The sequence below is a fragment of the Ammospiza nelsoni genome, chromosome 9, assembly GCF_027579445.1.
Source record: "Ammospiza nelsoni isolate bAmmNel1 chromosome 9, bAmmNel1.pri, whole genome shotgun sequence".
Lineage (NCBI taxonomy): Eukaryota > Metazoa > Chordata > Aves > Passeriformes > Passerellidae > Ammospiza > Ammospiza nelsoni.
Window position 1 is genome coordinate 19,859,703 of NC_080641.1, and position 20,303 is coordinate 19,880,005.

At 36.8% G+C, this 20,303-nt stretch overlaps 1 protein-coding gene across 9 annotated transcripts in view; it reads left to right on the forward strand.

The window, feature by feature from the left end:
• Positions 1 to 20,303, forward strand: part of EVI5 (ecotropic viral integration site 5) — a 72,028-nt gene that overhangs the window by 16,073 nt on the left and 35,652 nt on the right. For 5 of the 9 annotated variants that reach the window (XM_059478763.1, XM_059478766.1, XM_059478765.1 and 2 more), the window contains 12 exons: positions 110 to 299; positions 3,276 to 3,500; positions 4,463 to 4,537; positions 5,217 to 5,342; positions 6,101 to 6,244; positions 7,243 to 7,332; positions 7,438 to 7,535; positions 8,930 to 8,990; positions 10,913 to 10,966; positions 13,285 to 13,317; positions 13,879 to 14,025; positions 19,949 to 20,083. In XM_059478763.1, the coding sequence (XP_059334746.1) occupies positions 110 to 299; positions 3,276 to 3,500; positions 4,463 to 4,537; positions 5,217 to 5,342; positions 6,101 to 6,244; positions 7,243 to 7,332; positions 7,438 to 7,535; positions 8,930 to 8,990; positions 10,913 to 10,966; positions 13,285 to 13,317; positions 13,879 to 14,025; positions 19,949 to 20,083 (1,378 nt within the window). The remainder of the gene's footprint in view (positions 1 to 109; positions 300 to 3,275; positions 3,501 to 4,462; positions 4,538 to 5,216; positions 5,343 to 6,100; positions 6,245 to 7,242; positions 7,333 to 7,437; positions 7,536 to 8,929; positions 8,991 to 10,912; positions 10,967 to 13,284; positions 13,318 to 13,878; positions 14,026 to 19,948; positions 20,084 to 20,303) is intronic. The other 4 variants (XM_059478771.1, XM_059478768.1, XM_059478769.1 and 1 more) reach the window with 4 other exon arrangements.

Genomic DNA, 20,303 nt, shown 5'->3' on the forward strand with positions numbered 1-20,303 from the left:
ATTAATAGTGCCATCCTTTGATTAGAAGAACTTGAATTTGGAAACAATTAATAGTGCCATCCTTTGATTAGAAGAACTTGAATTTGGTTTTTGTGTGCTTTCTTTGCAGACTTTTGGAAACAGATAGCAAATCCTTACGATCAGTAAATGGGTCAAGAAGAAATAGTGGATCTTCCCTTGTATCTAGTTCATCAGCTTCTAGCAATCTCAGCCATCTTGAAGAAGACTCGTGGATCCTGTGGGGGCGGATTGTGAATGAATGGGAAGATGTACGGAAAAAGAAAGAAAAGCAAGTTAAGGTAGTTGGAAACTAGTTTTTGGATTTATTTTTAATGTGATATAAGTGATACTGTTTTATATTTGTGATGGGCTTGTTCTTTTAAAATTAATATGTAATACAAACTTCCAATTGAGTCTTCCTATGCCTAAGCCTTGGTGCTTCCTTTGTAACCTTCCTATGTGCTGTCACCCAGCAAATGTCTCCTGCTGAAAACCAGATGCATTTACCGTATCTTGAATACTAAAGCTTTCAGTTTACCTCTGATGAGAGATTTCCATGAATGCAGGGATGATTGTCTTCATGTTTCCAAAAATGGAATTACTGAAGATCAGCAGAAGGGCATCTGATAGCTTGATGCTCTGATTCCGTATGTGTATGTTGTGCTGCCAGATACTGAGCAGCTCTCTTTAAAGCATTTTTAATAGGGGAGCTGATAAATCTTCTCCAGGGCTACAATGAGTTTAGATTTTGTGCTTGCCAAGTATGTTGACCCCAGAGATGACCTTAGGCAGACGAACACATAGTTTCTAAATTCTGGATGGATTGGATGAACTTTGTCCAGTGTGTCCAGTCTGGGTTAGTTGTGGTCATGTACAGAAGTGGGGTTCAATCACACTTTAAATTCAAACCAAAAGGCATTTAGTGCATTTGAACATATCCACGTTTCAGTGGCAGCAAGCAGAACAGCGTGGGATTTTTTTGTTAGCAGCAAGCCTGTTCTGCTTTGGTTCTTTATTGGCTGTAGTCTGCAGTTTTATGTGCAGAATACAAATGTGTCAGGGTCTTTTGAACAGTTTGAAATGTGTGTCTATGAATAGGTTGTGGGAAGGCAGAACAATGGGCTAAAGTAAAGTATCTTTTGTATGGAGCAGTTGTGAAGAGAACATGACTTGAGAGAGGAAACAAGGGAAGAAAATGAACTAAAGATTTCCTGCTTGCATAGGGAAAGCAGTTTCTGGAGAGGTGTTCCAAAAGGCTGTGAAAAGAAGGCCACAGGAATCTGGCAAGAGAAAGTAAAAGTGAGGTGGTAATAAGATCTGGTCAGTTAGAATTTGTTTGAACATTTTCAAGTGTCACTTGTTTTTACAGCTGCCCAAGTACAATTTGAGGAGTATTTGACTAACTTTCAGGGAATATGTAATAACATTGCTGACTAATATAGTGAAAACTAGCCATGGTTTCATTTGCTGTTAAATAATGCTCAGTATTTTTTTGTTGAAAGTGAACCTTAACTGTGAGTCTGTATTTATGATGGAATATCAGAACATCCACATCTGTTCCCTGATTGTGCCAATAGGTAAATAGGTAGCAGCATAGGTATCTTTTTGTCCTGGCTGTAAAACCTGGTCTTTGGTTGTCAGAAATCTGGTAAGTTTTTACGTTTTAGGCATAAGTGTCTATGCCTTCCTCCAAAGATGATGTGTTCCATCCTTTACATCTCTCAATTCACTTCAGAACTTGTTTCTTGTTTATGGAGCACTTCTGAAGGATGACTCAAGTCCTGCTGTTCAGTTCACATGGCATGGCCAGTAGATGTGTTTCCTGCTGTTCCTTTTAGGAAAGTTGGAGGGGTTAACTCTATTATTCTGTCAAGGAGGTACATTAACGAGGCATTAGCCAGAAGTTTCTTTCTTTATTAGTGCTCTTGAGGCTTTAGATGGCTGATGTACAATACAGTTGTGTTGTGGCAAAGATACAGTTGTGTAAGGCTGATGTGTTAGGGTTCTTGTCTTAGATTGGCATTCTTTTAGGAAAAACACCTTGGTGTTATGTTGTAGACAGGAGAAATAGTTGGAGTGACATTACTATGATGTTTCTGAGGAAGGATGGATTGAGAGCTTAGGGATGTTCACAAATGGAGATCAGTGATGCAAAACTCCCGCAGCAGAGTTTGAGCTTAAGAAAAACAAAACTTGAAAGGAAGAGTCTCTTTGAAAGTTATCAGTGTTGCATGAATTAATTGTAACATTGGAGAAGTAGGAGAAAAATGTGAAACAAACAGGAAGAAGAGGAAGCTTTGCAGAATAGGAGGTTACTCTAGCTTCAGAATAAATAATAATGAAATAAATTAGCCTTTAGGAGACTGAATACTTGATAAGAATTCTTAAAGTAAAAAAGTTATTAAGGTACAAAAAGGAAATAGTCTTGAAGAGACAATTTTCTAGGTCAGACTGATTCTAGGTGCAGAGCATACCACCAAGAGACTGTTGAATACCTGAGTAATGCTTCTTTTTCAGTTTTCAGATCAAGCAGCAAGACTTCTTGTCCTTGTGATTTCTTAAAGGACAAGTAACAGGTTCTTAGCTGTACTCATCTGGACATGTTTGAATTGTATAATACCTAGCAGAATTTTTTTCAAAAGCTAAAGTAAATTTAGTTAATTCGGTAGGTGTAAACTTAATGTTTTCTTGGTGCAGTGTCTGAAACTGCATTTAAATGCTTTCTTAAAAGATAACTTGGAAATCCTGGCACACCAGAGAAATTGGACATAAGTTGTCAAGTTTGCTAAATGATAGCTGAACTGTGCAATTTTTTTGTTGCAGTTGACTGTGCTACGGTTAGTTCTACTTTTTGTCATTTGCCTATCTTGGAAGTAATTTTTAGTCATGATTTCTTAGGTCTCAATGACTGCAAATATTATTAAAGGTGTTATCTACAGTAATCTTTCATGAAATATAGACATCACTGTATTAAGTTCTGTTTAATGGAAGTTCTTGTATAAAATTATTTGAATATTCTGTTTTTCACATAGTTTGCCATGGGTAAGGAACTATTTTCAGTAGCTAATTTAGCCACTAAAAATGATTCAGAGACTGCTTACTTTTGTGAACTTAATAATCCCACTAAACTTGATGTTATAAACTGTATGAGGAGCTTTTGCCATGATGTAAAGTTTTTTTTGAAATTGTGAGGAACTTGATTTCAAGCTGTTTTTTCTCTAGGTTTATTTTTTGTAATATTTTCAGGAAGTATGAATTGTCTTTTTGTGCCTTAGGAGCTGGTTCGAAAAGGGATACCTCATCACTTCAGAGCAATTGTTTGGCAACTTTTATGCAGTGCTCAAAGCATGCCAATTAAGGATCAGTATTCAGAGCTTTTAAAAATGACATCTCCTTGTGAAAAATTAATAAGAAGGGACATTGCTAGAACATACCCTGAGCATGATTTTTTCAAAGAAAAAGATAGCCTTGGGCAGGAGGTCTTGTTCAACGTAATGAAGGTGAGTTGGTATTTCAGCCCTTGAGAATGTATTAGCAAGAGCATGCACCAGCTTGGATTGCCTTGTATATAGAGAGCTTGCACCAGTTTCATGTTGTTATGAGTTTTTTTAAACCATAGACACTGAGATAGTTCAACAAATCCCATTTTAGTTCCGATGGCATTCCTGTAAGTGTTTTTATATCTCACAAGGTAAAACCAAGTTGGCATTAAAACAAAGCCACACGCTGACTGCTGATTGTGCAATGAAATGAAGTGTGCCATAAATTAAAGTGAACAGCGTTGCCCGAGACAAGAACATTGGCAATCAGAGCTAGTATTCAGTGTGCAGGTATTTCTGAAGTGCACATGGCAGGCACAAGCTAATGTGCAGTTGTTCCAGTGCCCAAACATAAAATGAAAATGCCAATGTAGCATTGTTTGCATCACTTACTCTTCACTAGGGGTTAAACTTTGAAGGTCAGACTTTTCCATAGAACATGGTTTCAATGGAGAAGTTGGCAGGTTTCCAAACCATAGTAGTTTCCATAACTCTAAAACAAAGATGCCACCTGCATGGAGATTACCACATTTCATCCATCTGTAAATAAAACTGCAGCACGTATTTTTTCTGAAGACAACTTGTTTCATTGTCTAGTCTGTATCCTATAAAAGTAGTACTTTGTGAGATTTGTATGCCAGTGGTCTCTTTTATCTTTTACCAAATTCCTGCAGTTGAAAACTGCCTGTGTTTTTGATAGGTATGCCTTAGTTTAGCTTTGTATGTATGTGCTCAGAGACCAGAGTTTGTGGCAGCAGGTAGAAACTAGAATGTCTGACTAAAATTTCTGGATAGGATGTCTGCCCTTGTTGGATTTGGGGAGAGGAAGAATAAGTTATTAACAAGATAGCAGGATTAAGCCATGATTACTTTTTATTGATAATGAGGTTTTAATTGCTGATAGTTATAACTTTATTTTCCAGGCTTACTCTTTGGTGGATCGTGAGGTTGGATACTGTCAAGGAAGCGCTTTTATAGTTGGATTACTGCTTATGCAGGTAAAATATTTAAAAATATGTGAACCTTTAAAATCCATGCTAGAATGCATAATATATTGTGGTGGTTTATTGGGAATTCTTGCAATGCTTTTCCTTCATAATTTTGTTACATTGGAGCTGTCAAGGGCAGCTGTTTAGTCTGGAAATAAAATGAGATTTACTTTGTGTCATTCTATTTGCCAAGATACTTGTATTGGAGTGGGAGAATGTATTTGTTTTTCAGAGCTGAGGTAGGATTGCAGACTTGCAAGCTATTTTGGTGAGTAATATTTCAAAAATAAATGAACTTGTTGTTTCTCTTCTATTACATGGAATCTCCTCAGAGTTCAAATGAAACTACACAGTTGACTTGATTATCTTAAAGCTTCCTTTGTATTATTGGTTTTTGGTTTATGACAAAGTACGCTATATAGTAAGAAACTTACAGACCTCCATTTCAGTTGAGATATTATTTGCTAGAATTTAATATATACAAAAGTTAATTGGAATAATTGGCTGTAAATCCCTTAAACAAAACAAAAACCTCAAAACAAACAAACCAACAACCAAGAAAAAAGCTCTGCTATGTGCACACGCACACAGACACAAAACCCCAACCCTAAATCCTCCCAGGCATTTACTCTGATATATCATTATGCTTGTCCAGAGTTTTTACTGTGCTTTTTTGTTTTTGATATAGATGCCAGAAGAAGAGGCATTCTGTGTGTTTGTTAAATTAATGCAAGATTACAGACTACGAGAACTCTTTAAACCAAGCATGGCTGAACTGGGCCTTTGTATGTACCAGTTTGAATGCATGATACAGGTACATACAAAATTATCAAACTTGCTCTTCAGTAACTATTAATAAGGAACTTGGGAGTTACAGCTCAAGAGCAGGCATGTCTGTTGGCTAACAGGCTGCACTCTTGACAATAGCTAGTTTCAGAACTTCACAAGTAAATGCATGTGACTGAGCAATTTTTTTTTAACCTTTGGCAGGCAGTGACTGGCTTTAAACACTGAAGCATGAGGATTTGTATTGCTGCAGTTTAAGCAGATGGATGTTTAATTCTGTTTGGATTGAAGACTGAAAATCAAAGTCTTCATAGTCAAGTTATAGTATCTTAAAAGATGAAGATTGGGAGATACCCTCTTATCTAGGATTGAAATTGTTTTCAGATTTGGAATGCAGGTTCTTCGTGGTGAGGCTGATGGAGAAAAAGAGGTTTCTGTTTTGTGATCTGGTTTCTAACAAAGTGGTCAAGGGTGAGATATCACATAGCCTTAGAGTTTTCAGCTCTTTTTAGTAGCCCATTCTAGTTATTACTCAGGGATTTACAAGCTTGACTTCCCCTTAGGATCAGGAAGTGTTTTTGTTATTTGCTTTGCAGGGTAGACATGCATGGTTCTTGATAATGATGAGTCATGTGTTTCCTAGTCCTGTTGCTAGTACAGACAGCTCCTCTATGTACTAAGTATCAATTACTTTCTTGTATTCAAAATTTGTCAAAAACACATCTGCACTAAAACTACAAGCAGAAGCTTAACATATTTGTGTATTTTATTCCTCTTCTTTTCCAGGAACATCTTCCAGAGCTTTATGTGCACTTTCAGTCTCAAAGTTTTCACACTTCTATGTATGCATCATCATGGTTTTTAACTATATTCCTTACAACTTTTCCACTACCAATTGCAACGAGAATATTTGATATCTTTATGTCTGAGGTAACTACTAAATGTAGCCATATGTTATATTTCAAGAGTAGCTTATTTAGGTAGTGGTATAAATCCCATCATGATGGACAAATCTCATAGTCTTGCTTTTTATTTCTTATGCTGATCAGATTGTTTTAAGGGAAGGTGTCTGTGTGTGCAGTTTGTCCAGGAAGAGTAGCCAAGTCACTGAATGTTGATATTGTGTGTAGCTTTGTGCTCTAAGTTGAAGTGGTCCCAAATATGTTTTTTCTGGATGCAGTGCATTAGCATTGCATGCAGCAGGGATATCCATTCCTCAGTATTATGGTGAGTTTGCAGTGGAAACTAATGCTGCCTTCAGGCCAAAGTTGGAGTTCATGGTGGATATGCAAGCCAAGAAGGGGGAGTGTTAGTTCTTTTTATTGTTCACATGATGTTAGGTGTCAAAGAAATTTAGGGAAAGAAATCAGTGTCGTTATCACAAGGACACCTATGCTGTGTTTAGGATTAGAACTTTGCACAATTGTAACTAATAACAAATCATAGTTTATGCTTGCCCTGCAGTCAGCTTTGAGAAAGCAGTAAGTCAAAGGTGGATCCTTTCACCTTGTCCCCAGGAAAGTCCAAGATGGGGTATATAGTGAGACTTTGCTTTTTTTTTCCCAGTAGTTTAACTGCATTGTACTGTGTCTGAAATTAAAAATAGCTTTTGTGACAAGTACTGGGGATGTTTCTACTAGATATACTTAAAATGGTAGATAGGGCTGACCTAGAGAATTCCTGTCACTTGAGATTTTGCCTCATCACTAACTTCTCTGAGGGAGATGTCTGGCATCAGGACAAATAGCCAGCTTGCTTGTCCTTGGAATAAAAAAAGAAATGCAGAAGCAATTTGGTGAGAGATTTTTTTCAGTAGCTCTTTTACTTGTGCTTAGGTGGGTGAGATTTCCGATGTTAGTAAATAGTAGAAAAGCTCTGTGCTGTTGACAATGGCATGAATAATTGTTGAATATTTTTTGACTTTTCAGGGTTTAGAGATAGTATTTAGAGTAGGTTTAGCATTACTTCAGATGAACCAGGCAGAATTACTGCAACTTGACATGGAAGGAATGTTACAGGTAAGCTATGATTATAATAATTTTAAGAGATATCTGAAATGTGCAGTGTGTGTATTTCCTTGCAGCTGTTAATTATATGTAATCTTGTGCTCTGATTGCTTTTAGCACTTTCAAAAGGTCATTCCACATCAGTTTGACAGTGGTCCAGACAAATTAATCCAAGCATCTTACCAAGTCAAATACAATGCAAAAAAGATGAAAAAGTAGGTATTACATTTTGAGAACATACATTATACTGTTGCTGAGTTACTGTTTGTTTACCCTTAAGAATTGCTATTCAGCCTTTCATTTTGAATTTTCCATCTTTACATTTTTAGGGGATTTTATACTATATAAACAGTTAAAACTGCGGTTCTGTCTGCAAAAAATGATTCTAAAGTAGTATTGGCTATTTCTTTAAAATATAATAAAGCTACAGCTCATTTACAAAAATAACTAAAAAAGCATTTGAAGAAAACTGTGAGTTATGGGGAATTACAGCCCTTCTGTAAAAAGGAACTGAATAGGAAGGTTGGGTAGGGGATGGTTTTCTCCTCTGGTGGGAGGGGAGATTGTTTTTGTTTTGTTTAGGGTAAAGGAGGTGAAACTTTTGTGATCTGGACTAAATTCTGAAGATTTTAGTTCTCAGAAACTGGAAGAATAATCATGATACTAAAGAGTGCATTTATATTCAATTAGTGCTGTTGAAAATATAAATTGAGAAAACTTTGTAGTAACATTAACAGTAAAACAACTTTGATGTGGGGTTTGAAGTCTTGAGAATACCACTCCTTGTTGTTGTTGTTATTAAGGCTATTTGCATGTCTCTTCTGCCTTTGGTAAATTCTGTTTTGATTAGCAAGCTGCAGATAGTGTAGCTTGCCAGGGTTGAGTTTGTTGGGTCACTCATTGGTTGTAAAGTATCCTGTGTTCATTGTTGCACTGCTGGCTGTGTCCAGGGTCTTCCAAACTGAATTTGTCAATCTTTTTCTTTTATTTTTCTGTCAGCAGCCTATGATCAGTAGGATGAGCAGTCTTCTCTAAAAAAGGAGTAACAACAAAGCTTTCAGGAAAAATATTTTCTTTGCAAACCAGTCCATGTATAGGCAGTTGAAAATCCACCATTCCAAGTCTGAACTTCCTGATCTGCTTTCTGTAGAGGCATTGTTATCTCAGCTTGTGGGTTTTTCTTGCTGCCTTTTTCATTTGATTTGCTGGGGAAAGGCTAAAATTGGTTTATCTTTAAGGTATTTTTCTCAGATTTCTTTACATCTTTGTCTTTCAGGCTTTCCAAGCTCTGATTTCTTTTGGCTGAATCTGTTGAATTGATGACTGTATTGCATAAAGGGGTTATTGCAGAGTAGCTCCAAATTGCTGCCACTGTAATGTATCCAGGCAAGCTCCTGCACTTCAGAATGCTGGTTCAGTGTGTTCATATCTACTGAAATCATATCTACTGTGTTAAATTTAAGGTCCAGTCTAAGCATTTACAGGAGTGCATTTGAGAGGAAATATCAATAATCTGTATCTCTGTTCTGCTGTTATTTGTTAGGTATTACACCAACAAGTCAATTATGTACAATGTTTCTGATCATAATTTACTATTTCTAATTTTTAGGCTAGAAAAAGAGTACACTACAATAAAGACAAAAGAAATGGAAGAACAAGTTGAAATTAAAGTAAGGAGCCCTCAACAAATCTATTTATGAATAAGTTTAATTCCTAGATGGGGGGATTGCATGTTTGATCTCTGCATGTAGCAGGACATAATCAAGATCCCCAAATTCTTTCAGCATTTATATTTGGGATGTCTGTTCATAAAGGACACTTACAGTGAAATTATTGAGACTTCTGGTGGACATTAAAAAAAATCTATGGGGACTTTCTGTACTTATTTTTTTAGTATTTCCTGCTCACAGAAGCTTAATAATAGATGCCCTCATTTGTCAGAGGTTCCAGATATGCTGGTTTAGATGTAGGTGCTGCACACAGGAGGTTTGTATGACACATGTTAAGACAGACTTCATGGAGTCCACTTGACTGGTTTGTCTTTGATTTTAAGATCTTGATTTTTCTTATGCATTGGACCCAAATTGTGGCATCTTCTCTCTGCAGTCACTTTTTCTTTTGGAGCTTTTGCAGTTAATACAAACTGGGGGGAAAAAGCCAAGCTGCCAGTGGAGTTTTTTTTTCCCTTTTTACTAACTGACCTACTTCCTGTATGTACCTAATCACTGCATCTTTTTGCTTTTGTGACATAAATAGGCTTTTGATGCCTTTTTTTCCTATTTCATTTTTTTTTTTCACAGCATGTTGTTTGATCTGGATTTTCTTCCTTGTGGTTTTAGCCAGTTCTGTGAGAAAAGACAGTGGGAGAAATGCTGTGCAAGTGTATTATATACAAGTTTGGTGAGGGAGTTAGGTACAGCCTTCCTTCTTCCTGTCCACTGCTTGTCATTTTGCCTTTCAATGTCAGTTTTTGAGGCATCAGTTCTTCAGAAAAATGACTGTGAGATGCACCTGGGAGCCCAAAGGTATTAGGAGCCTTTTCAGGCAGTTTGTTATTGCACCAGGCAGTGAGGCAGTTAGCAGCAGCAATACCTGCTGTAACAGCAGCTGAAATCAGATTTGCAGGGCTCAAATGACAGCTCTCTGCAGAACAGAGTAAAACCATGTGAAAGACAACTGTAACTTTAGATTCTAGTATATTAACTCTTCTCAAATCCTTTCTTGCTTCTTGCCACCATTCCCCCCCCCCAAAAAAAGGAGAAAGCAAAAACCCTTCCCAAAACAAAAAACATGAAGCCCACCCCAAGAAAAAGCAACCAAAAATTTGTGCAAAAACCCCCAACCAAACAATGCAGAGCTACCTGTTTCTAGGCCCTACTTCGGGACATAGATAAATAATTTCTGATTTAGCAGAAGAGACTATTTTAGGGGAGATAGAACTGTATTTTGAGTTTGCCTTTTAGCCTGGCAGAGTAAAGCATATGCTGAACTGATATCTAATCCCTTCTTCTGAGGGGTATGGATCTTTTGTGTCTGAATGCTGACTGCTAAAATTTTACTGCCAAAATTAAAGGAAGTGCACTTGTAAAATATAGGGTTTAGTACAATTCTTGCTGACTTCTGGGATGTTTGAGGTAATTCTCAGTATAGCCATACTATAGATTTATAGATTAATATAAATTCTTATGAAGGAAACCTTGTAGCTGCCTCATTAGGCTGTCCTGCTGCAGGGAGTGCACTGTCATGTCCCTTAACCATGAAGACTTTGATCCTGTTTATGAAGGGGAGGCTGTCCAGTCTGGTGTGGGTTAAGCCCCATGGTTCCCCTGCAGACATACAGCTTTCAGCAAATGCAACATAAAAGCTTTCACATAACATGAGATGTGTTCTTGTTGTTGCTCTACCAAGCTGTTTAAACTCATATTTTGAGCTAGTGCATAACATGAAAGGATGTTAAGAAGGTCAGAAATTATTTTTGCAATTATACTGATTTTCATGGATGTGATGAGATAAAAATATTGGTAGTTTGCTTTGCTCTTTGACTTTCAATTCATAACTTGAGAAATGGATTTGTGAACTGTTTACCTTCCAGAGGTTACGAACTGAAAACAGACTCCTGAAACAGCGCATTGAAACCCTAGAAAAAGTAAGTATGCTGGGGATTAGATTTAATCTCTGTTAATTTACACTTTATTGATGGCAACTTCATTATATGAAATGGGAATCTCAGAATTATAGTTTACTGTTTTCTTGATAATCTCTGGTGTTTACTAGCAGTGCTTAGCCAAATAACATGGTTATCACTGAGCAATTAAGGTCAGTGCTTTAAATATGTAAGGCTGTGTCTGCTTCTTAGTGATTATAAAATCAAACATTTTGACATACTCAGCTTGTGTTGTACTGTTTTCTTTCTGAATTAGAAGCATATGTTCAAAGTCCAGAAGACTCCATGAAATAGTGGACTGGTTGTTTGGAAAAAGGTCATTGTGAGAGAGTCCTCAGTTTTGAAAATCTGAAGTTGCTTGGTGTTTTTATGTAGGAGCAAAACGACAGACCTACCAATGACCAGAGGGATGTTGTGGCACTCATACTGAGACCAGGAACACTGCCATTCATTCCTTCTTTGTGGTTTTGAGGTTTTGTGGCAGGTCTGGGTACCTGATGGGGAAATATCCAAAGACTTATTTCTCTTATATTTAGTCTGGAGTAGAGTTTTGTTAGGTTTTTTTGTAACTGACTGAAACTTCAAAAGTAGGCATGAGGAGTGCTATGGATGTGTGTCCACTGTTCTCCAGTGGCCTCTGCTGTACCCTGGTATCACACTTGTGTGGCAGATTGCATCTGAGCTGCTCTGCTCAGGAATGAGAGCATTCCTGCCCTTCTTAAGCCAACAGGGACCATCTTTGAACAAATGGGATTGAATGCTCTTATGAGTTGCAAACAGTTGTTCATGTTTCACAGGGGAGAAAATGGTCATGTTTCTATTGAGAGTGACATAATTGAAAGATGTCACACTAAGGATGTTATACCCCAATGCAATTTCTGGAAAAGAAGTTGGTCTATGTCAAATTCTAATTGACTGTTTTCAGAATTTAGTTTGGAAAAGATGCATAATGATGGCACATTGTGAAAGTTGTGACCAGCAATAAATTTGATGAACATTTTTGTTTCTAGCATTGGAGATTTATGAAATGGATGGAAAAGAGTAGGCTCTCTTTAAGAAGCTTGAAGCTGTAGTGAATCATTTCAATGACCTTGGTAAATATGTAATAGTTAATACCCTTGTTTTATACTTAATTTGTAGAGGTTTGAAATCTTTTCTTTTTTTAATTTTAAACTCCAGGATGAACTGCTGCACAGTAGTGCTTTTGCAAATTCTGTGCTTAGAATTTCAGAATTCACCTTCAGATTATTCCAATCTGATTGGAATCAAAACAATTCAGAACTGGAAAATACTATTTATTAACGAGAATTCCTGAAGATCATTATCATCGCAGCATTTGAAAAACATCATAAAGTGTGAAAAATACATTAAATTCTTCTGTTGGAAACTCACTTTTAAAATATTTTTCCTTTATTCAAACCCATCTGATTTAGTTGTGATTTCCTTAGTGTACCTTAACTTCTAAGAAATAGCTCTTATCTACTAGTTTGAACTTCAATTTTAATAAAAGCTTCAAAGACAAAGAAGGTCTGTGAATAGATGTATTTCTCTGTTGTAGAATGTTCAAAAAAATCGATTGGTTTCAGGGATGATAAAGTAGAAATAAATGTAACTGCAGGGCAGTAGGGCTTGTCAGTGTGCAAAAATTAGTATTTTTTTTGCAAAAGTTTGGCAAGAAAAGAGAATCTATGAACTGCATGAATCTGAGAATCATGCAGAATGAGTCAGTGCAAGAGTTCAGTAAAACAGAACATTAGCTGTCAGTTGACATTTCCTACTTGTCTGTCAGTTTGCACCGTTTAACTGTCCTGCTTCATCTTAGTGGAAACTGTAGTTCTGCATGAGTGCCTTGGTGCTTAGTGGAGTTCCCTCTGTGCTCAAATGATGCCTTTGTTTCATGTTGTGGGGGGACTGTAGGTGGTGTCCTGCATCTATCTGTTTGATCTATCAGATAATGCTTTTGTAATTTTCATTAATTCAGGAGCAGGCCACTCAAATAAAAACAACCAGTCTCCTGTAGGTGAATTTTAAGTGTTACAGAAATCTGGCTTTGAAACCTTTTTGTATCACACATGGACTGTGTTAAATCTGTTGCAGAAAAGGCTGCTTCCTGAGATCTTTGGACTGAGTTGCCTTCATTTATATGAACAGTTGTTAATTTTGCAATAAGAGTTTGCACAAAATGGGTAGAATTTGGGCATTTTCTTTCTATCAACTCTTGGTCTTTTTTGACACTATTATCAGCCCCTTGTGGTTTGGTTTCCCTTTTCCTCATTCCTGTCTGAATTTTTCCTTTGTAGGAAAGTGCTTCCTTGGCAGATAGATTGATACAGGTATAGTCTTTTAGTCTTTTACTGTATGACTCTCTTCCTACTCATAAAAAAACCCAACTGCTTTAATGCATGCATGTTTGCATGCTGTATTCTATCCCTGCTTTGCTGATTTGGAATAAATACAGAGCTAATACATCTTGCTAGAAACTTGTTTAATTTTGTTTACTAAAAATATATAAACCAAATACCTGCACGTTATAGTAATTTTCCTAACCTATTGTAATTTTTTGTACAAATTCCTGTGGCAAATGGATTCTATGACACTGTATTAACCATGAAATTGAATATTGTGAGCCTAAATCTGTGCATGTACATCTGAGTAATAATGCATGAAAGGAATTTTATTGAATGCAAGTACAAAACTGTGCTTGCTAAATGGATGCTGAACTTTGTAATAAAGTACTAAAGCAGCTGTTTAGTACTACTTGTCCTAAAATTTGTACCAATTGTACTCTGTGCTGTTTGCAAAACCAATCTGATGAAATAAGCAGCTAAGCATCACAAGGCAGTTTTCCTTGGATTTGTCATCAAGTGCTTAAAAAAAATAAATTATGTCCTAAGGGACAAGTGACAAGGGCCCAGGAGGCTGAGGAAAACTACCTCATAAAACGGGAGCTGGCCACCATCAAACAGCAGAGTGATGAGGCCAATACTAAACTGGAGCAAGCTGAGAATACCATCAGGGAGCTCCAGCAACAGCAGCAATGGGTAAGGAGCCTGGCAGCACATCATCTCATTTTTTCCCCTCACATGTGTTTATTTTTCCTCATCATTATATGACATGGTCTCTGTGCTGTCTTTGTAAACCCCTGTTCACTGTGATTTGCATTCTTAAAAGGACACAAATTGGATTAAATGAAATTTTGCTCTGTTCTACTGATAGATGAGAGTCATAACCCTGGATAGGTGTAAGTTGAGTTAGTTAAAAAAACTAAACACATACCCACAATGAAACACACCAAGCAAAAAACCCTACAAACCAACTCCAAACCCTTCCACCACAAAAGAAATACTAACAAAAACCACACATACAACCTCTGATAGCTCTTAAATGCTGAGAATCTAGTCATTGCAAGTTGTGTCACTGAGTACTCAGATTTGAGGATTGATTCACAGTGCCCTTACCTAGTGTATAATTTAAGTCAGTTTCTTTCATGTTAATGTTTCTTCTGTGTACTCATATTTGTTTTTCTTCTGAGTATGCTAAAATTTACTGCTTGCTGAAGTAGAAGAGTATTATCCCTGATTTTGCCACTACAAAACTTGATTAAAAAGTGTGGGTTTATGGGCATATGGAGCCGGAAAATAAATTTTAGTAACCTTTTGTAGTGCTGTATTTGTGTGCACTCTGTGTTCTAGGTAGTAAAATGTTCAAGACTTCTGACTGTTGCTGTAACACTGAAGTTACTTTCCCTAAGACACTTAAAATGCTCAGTATCTTCTCTTTGGTGGGACAGGGGGAAGCATTTAACATCTTCACTTGCTGAATAAACTGTGCACTACTAGTGTTGATGTGAATGTCTTCATATTGTTTTAAGTAAGTGGCATCCAAGTACTTGTCTGGAGTCTTGGGAATTTCAGGTGTATGGAATACGACTAACTAGAACTAAGTATATTGCAGCTCCTTACCAGGTTTCTTGTAATCTTTCAAGTGAAATACAATGAGAGGTGTTTATAGACTTTTGCATATCCAGCTGTTTTATGCAGCTGTATTATCTGATTACAATAGTACACGTGCCTTTGGAATGTATTTTTTAGAGGCATACATGCATGCAATGAAAATGCATGTTAATGACATGCATGTAATGAAAAGTTATTAGAAGAAGACTAAGATACTGTATTTATTTATTTGTTAATTGTTGGGAATATGACTTTTAAAGCTACTGCCTTTATGCTGAGGACCTTACTGAGTACCAATGATGGGGTGGCCTGACAGGTTGCCTGGGTATGGGAACTGATCCTGAGCAAACCTTGGATAACTGTGGATTGCAAATTTGGCTTGGTTGGAACTGTGGGTGCAGACAGCTGGATAAGTACTGCAGGAGTGGAGAGTAAATGAAATTATGAGCACACTTCCTTCTTTCCGTGCTTGCAGCATGTTTTCCTCCACTTAAACGTGAACATGGTTGTAGGAAATTGTCTGTGTGTGTGGAACTGAGACTATAAATCCATGTTGTTATAGACAGATTTGTGCCTAATAATAACAATAATAATAATTGTGCTGGCTTATTTTGAAGTGCAAGGAATAGCACTGTGGCTTTGAGACCCATCAGAATTAGACAATGTGGTGAAAGAGTTAAAACGGTTTAAGTGAGGAGCGTTTGCGAGCTCCTGCTGCGTCAGTAGGACGCGTAATGAAACAGGATTTTAACTGTTTCCAAGCATGGGAGTGGGAGCAGCAAATGTAAGCGGCTGTGTGCGTTTCGGGCGCCACCTGGTGGGAATGCGTGGATTTATTTGGGATTTTGGCATTTTACTGTATACGCTGGTTAATTTTTTTTGCCACTTGCTAGTGCCAGTAACTTTGTTCTTGGCAATACTCCTTTTCAGTATTGTCTTGTGAGTATCTGCTTTAATGTTTTCTTCTCTAATTATTTCAGCTTTGTTTATTGGTAGCAAAAATGATTGCACTGTAAAGCTGTAAATCACTGCATAGTTTCTATGCTTGTTTAAAGATACAGCATCTATTGTATATATTTTATCATCTACATATTTTTCAGTCTTGAATTGTCTGTTTCAGCATGATAAAAAGCTATAATGTTTGGATATGAATCTCTGAATAGAAATGTAAGGAAAGAACTGCCTAAAGGTACTTGCAACAGCCTCTTCTGAACAGCACTGTGGGATTAAAAAAACCCACTGTTTTGTAGGTGGCAAAAAATTATCAAAACAATGGTATTTCTAGGAAGGTTAACATAGCCTTTGTAAAAAGGTTATTAATTTGTCTTTGAGTATTGTCAGGGGTTTATGCCCTCTGTTCTGTGAGACTGGATAGCATAGGTTGGATGGCTTAAGGATAAGTGTTGAAAATACTTACTGGATTTGTGTCTGAAGAAATTCTCCCCTGCAGCACTTCTGAATCCAGAGGTGGGTAGAGGAGTATTCTTTTGACTGAAGCCCAACACCAGAAGCCCAGATTACATACAAGTTCATTTTTTTCCTGTGCTCAACTATTTATAGTGAGTTTTTAGTTGAACCAGAAAGACTTCATTATGGACTCTGCTTAACGAAGTAATAATTATACTAACGAATGATACTGAACCTCTCTTTGGCTTGTCTGGTCTTTAAATGTGGGAGCTTGCCAAAGTCATGGTGTGTTACCAAGTGATTAAGAGGGAGATGGCTTCTTCCTTATACTGCTGGTAAATCGAGAACTGCATAGAGGAAGTTTTGCCTGACTTGAACAAAATACAGTTTTCTTTTGAGGCATGCTAAGAGCAATGGTGTTTGAGTTAGTTAGTTAGCCTGTTGTAACTTACTCCTGATAATGATGTTCTGAAGGTTTTATTCTCTGTTCTTTTCCCTCTTGTGTTTCTAAATGAAAGGGGTAGCTTCTTGCTGGATGTAAACACCTCCAGAATGCAAATCTTGTCTTTCCTTGTGACACTGTAATTGTCTATGATTGCCCAGTTCATCAGTCTGAATGCTTTAAAATTGAATCTGATAAACTGGAGGCTAATCAAGCTAAAATTAGTTCGCATCTTATTTTTAAATAGGCTCTTCAGCTGTATTATGTGAAGATAGAATTTTAATTGACTAAGCATTCAGATGGAAGCATATGCATTTTGCAAGGTAATTTATAGTGATGTATTTGGTTATTGTTACAGCAACTTCATAATGCATAGTTTCTTTTCAGGAACTCATGCTAAAATGACTGATAATAATTAAGAACATAGTAAGTGACCTTGGGAATATGTGCTTGTAAATGAGTGTTGCAACTTTATGAAAGGCTTGACTTTATTTTACAGTATACTTTCCTAATACTGTGTTCTGATTTGCAACAAAAAGGCAGAAAATAAGAATACTGTATTTAGGGAAGTACTACAGTTAGTGCTCAAATGTATAAACAAAGTTAGCTGGGAGCTGCTGAGTCATCTGTTAAGTGCTCTTCAGTATAGTGTACTGGAGAAACATTGTGTAATTACATCTGTCATCAGCCAAAATAGTATTTGGTATGGTTATGTTTAAGAAAAGTTGGGTGGAAATCAGTCTAGTTGTATGAAGCCCAGCAAGGACTTGTTTCTTTTAGAATTAAATGGCTGTGGAACTACAGTTTTAGTCCTTTATGTTACTTGTGTCTCTTTAACATAGGCAAGAAAGTCTTATTGTGGTTAAAATGTTTGGTGTCTGAAAGTCTGTATTGTGTTTTGGCTTTTGTCAGAAATTCTAGGGCTTAAGGCAAATATATAAAAGCAGATCTTTTTCCTGCAGTCAATTTAAAAGTAGTTTTCAAATGTTGTTTTAAATATAAACTTGTGTTACTTTTATATACTAAATTATTGAAAATGTGCTTTGTTTTACTAAGTAACAAAATGCACAACTTCTGATTTGTGAATCTTGATTTCTTCAGTCTGTTTTGATCTTGGCTGGGGTTTTTGTATATCAAGACTTGACTCAGAGTTTGTTGTGGCTAAGTAAATAAGTACTCTTAATGTGTTCTTTAGGCAGGCAAAATCTTAAGACAGATTTAAAGAAGTCATGGCTCGTGCTTGCAACTGGATTAATAATGTTTCTTACATTCTCCATTACTAATTATTTGATAAACATCAATTAGATTTTTATAGAATACGCTTACGTTATTGCAAAATCAGCACGTATTCAGTTCTTCAAATCTGCTGTGTTCTCTCAGTGTCCCGGAGAACACTGCATTTGCTCTCATTCCATGTGTATTGCAGACAGAAACCTGGAACATAAAATGTAAGGTCCATGTAAGTTGCTGTGTGTATTGTGGGATGAACCTGTACAAAGAGCCAGGGAAGAAAAAAGAGTGGTTGCTTTTTCTCTGCCTCTGCATGGTGTTACATGTGGTACTTGTGTTGCTACATGATGTGAAGCACCTGTAGAAATGAATCAGCATTGTCCACCATCCTCCTCCTTACACTCAAATCAGGTCTGCCTCCACTGCTTGCTGAGGCAAGAACGCTGTGTGGGTTGATAATGCTATGAATTCAAGTAGTATTGTATAAGGGAAAATGAGTATTAATGTACAAGGCTCATAGTGTGTCTGTGTTCCATGTGTGTTCACGTGCACACAGTATGCTGAGTGCTTAAGTGGACAGTGTTAATGACACTAAAAACTGCCTGCCTGAGCTGCCTTTGCCTTTTAATGCTTTGTGCATATCCTCTTCATTGCAGCTTCCTGTAGGCACATATATACAAGAAATATAGTAACACTAAGAGTAGAGTGTACATTTTGAATTTGGATTGTACTGTAAGTCTCAACAAAAGGTTTAATTGACATGCAGAAGTATAAAAGCAAAAAAAATTCCTTGACTGTATAGTTACATTTAAATTCTTGTTCTCTCCTGTTTGCCTTTTATTTATACATAAAAAGTCAGTGTCACACCCTAACAGAAGCATGTGGAACTGAAGACTTCTGTTCATTTTTTAACTGTTTTTTAGATGCAAACTATGATGAAACTTTAGATGAAATTGTTTGATGCAAACATAATGTAAGACACAGCTGTATCTGTAGTATAATGAATAATCTTTTAAAAGTTGAATTGTAAATTAAAACTGAATCTATGAATCCAAGCATAGTACTTATATTTCACAATATAGTTAATGACACTAAAAATATATGATTTTCCTCTAAATGTAATTTTCAGAGTAGCTGAAACACAGTAAACACAGTAACTAAACAACTACACTTTGAGGATTCCAACTCCCACTTTTTTCTTCAATCAGAAATTTAAAGGCTGATTTAGGTTGGTGTTGCCTATCAAGCAAGTTTGACATCTGTCAAACTGACAGGTCATTTTAAAGTGAACAAGGAAAGAAATAAAATGTATTTTTTAAGTATTGATTGGGGGGAAAAGTTAAGAGAGTCTTTTAAATAGAAGTGCTTCAGTTGGATGTATCTGAATCTCAGAAGGAATATATAGTGTGTGAGCAAACGAGACCCAAGAGCTGAAGAAAAGGGCAAACCAAAGTCATTGCGCTTTGAAGCGTGTGTAGTTTATTTAAAACCAAGATTATGGAAGGATTCTGTTGAATTGGAGTTCACGTGAAAAAGGATTGAGTGATACTTGTACTAACCTTGTAATTAGTTAGTGTTTCCCAAACATCTTCTTCTGCAGATCACAAAATAATCACAAATCGTTTGAGAATCTTTCAGTTGGGTTGACAAGGAGAGAAAAGTGTGAGTTGCTGCTTGTCAGTAGTGGTAGGGGTCTCATTTTTGTCAGATACATTTGGTTGTGTGGAGGTGCAGTTGTTTGAGACACAGGGCAGTAGGGATATGTTTGTTAGCAGTCTGGACTGACATTAATAGACTTGTATATGGTAAGCACTTATGCTGGTACTCCTGATATTAAACATTTAAATGTACTTGTCCCACCAAATCTGGTATATAAAACCCCTTTCAAACAATCTGTACTTCATACTAAATATATTTCTGCAAACTTTGTAGCATAAATGCAGTTCACGATACAGTGAAGACTTTGTGCTACAGCTGGAAAAAGAGCTGGTCCAAGCCAGGCTGAGTGAAGCAGAATCCCATTGTGCCCTGAAGGAGATGCAAGATAAAGTTCTAGAGATGGAAAAGGTAAATCAAACCAGGACCTCTGTACAGAACAGCACTAGAAACAAACTACAGGTCCCTGTCCTTCCTAACAAGTAGAACTGTGCTCTAGAACCTTCTCTTCTATGCTTCTGTGACTGTGAGATGCTTTTCAAACCTGAAAGTACAACAATAAAACTAAGGTCTGTTTGTGCAGGGAAAGGTTTGTGAATAACTGATCACTTTTCTTCTATTCCTGAAGCCT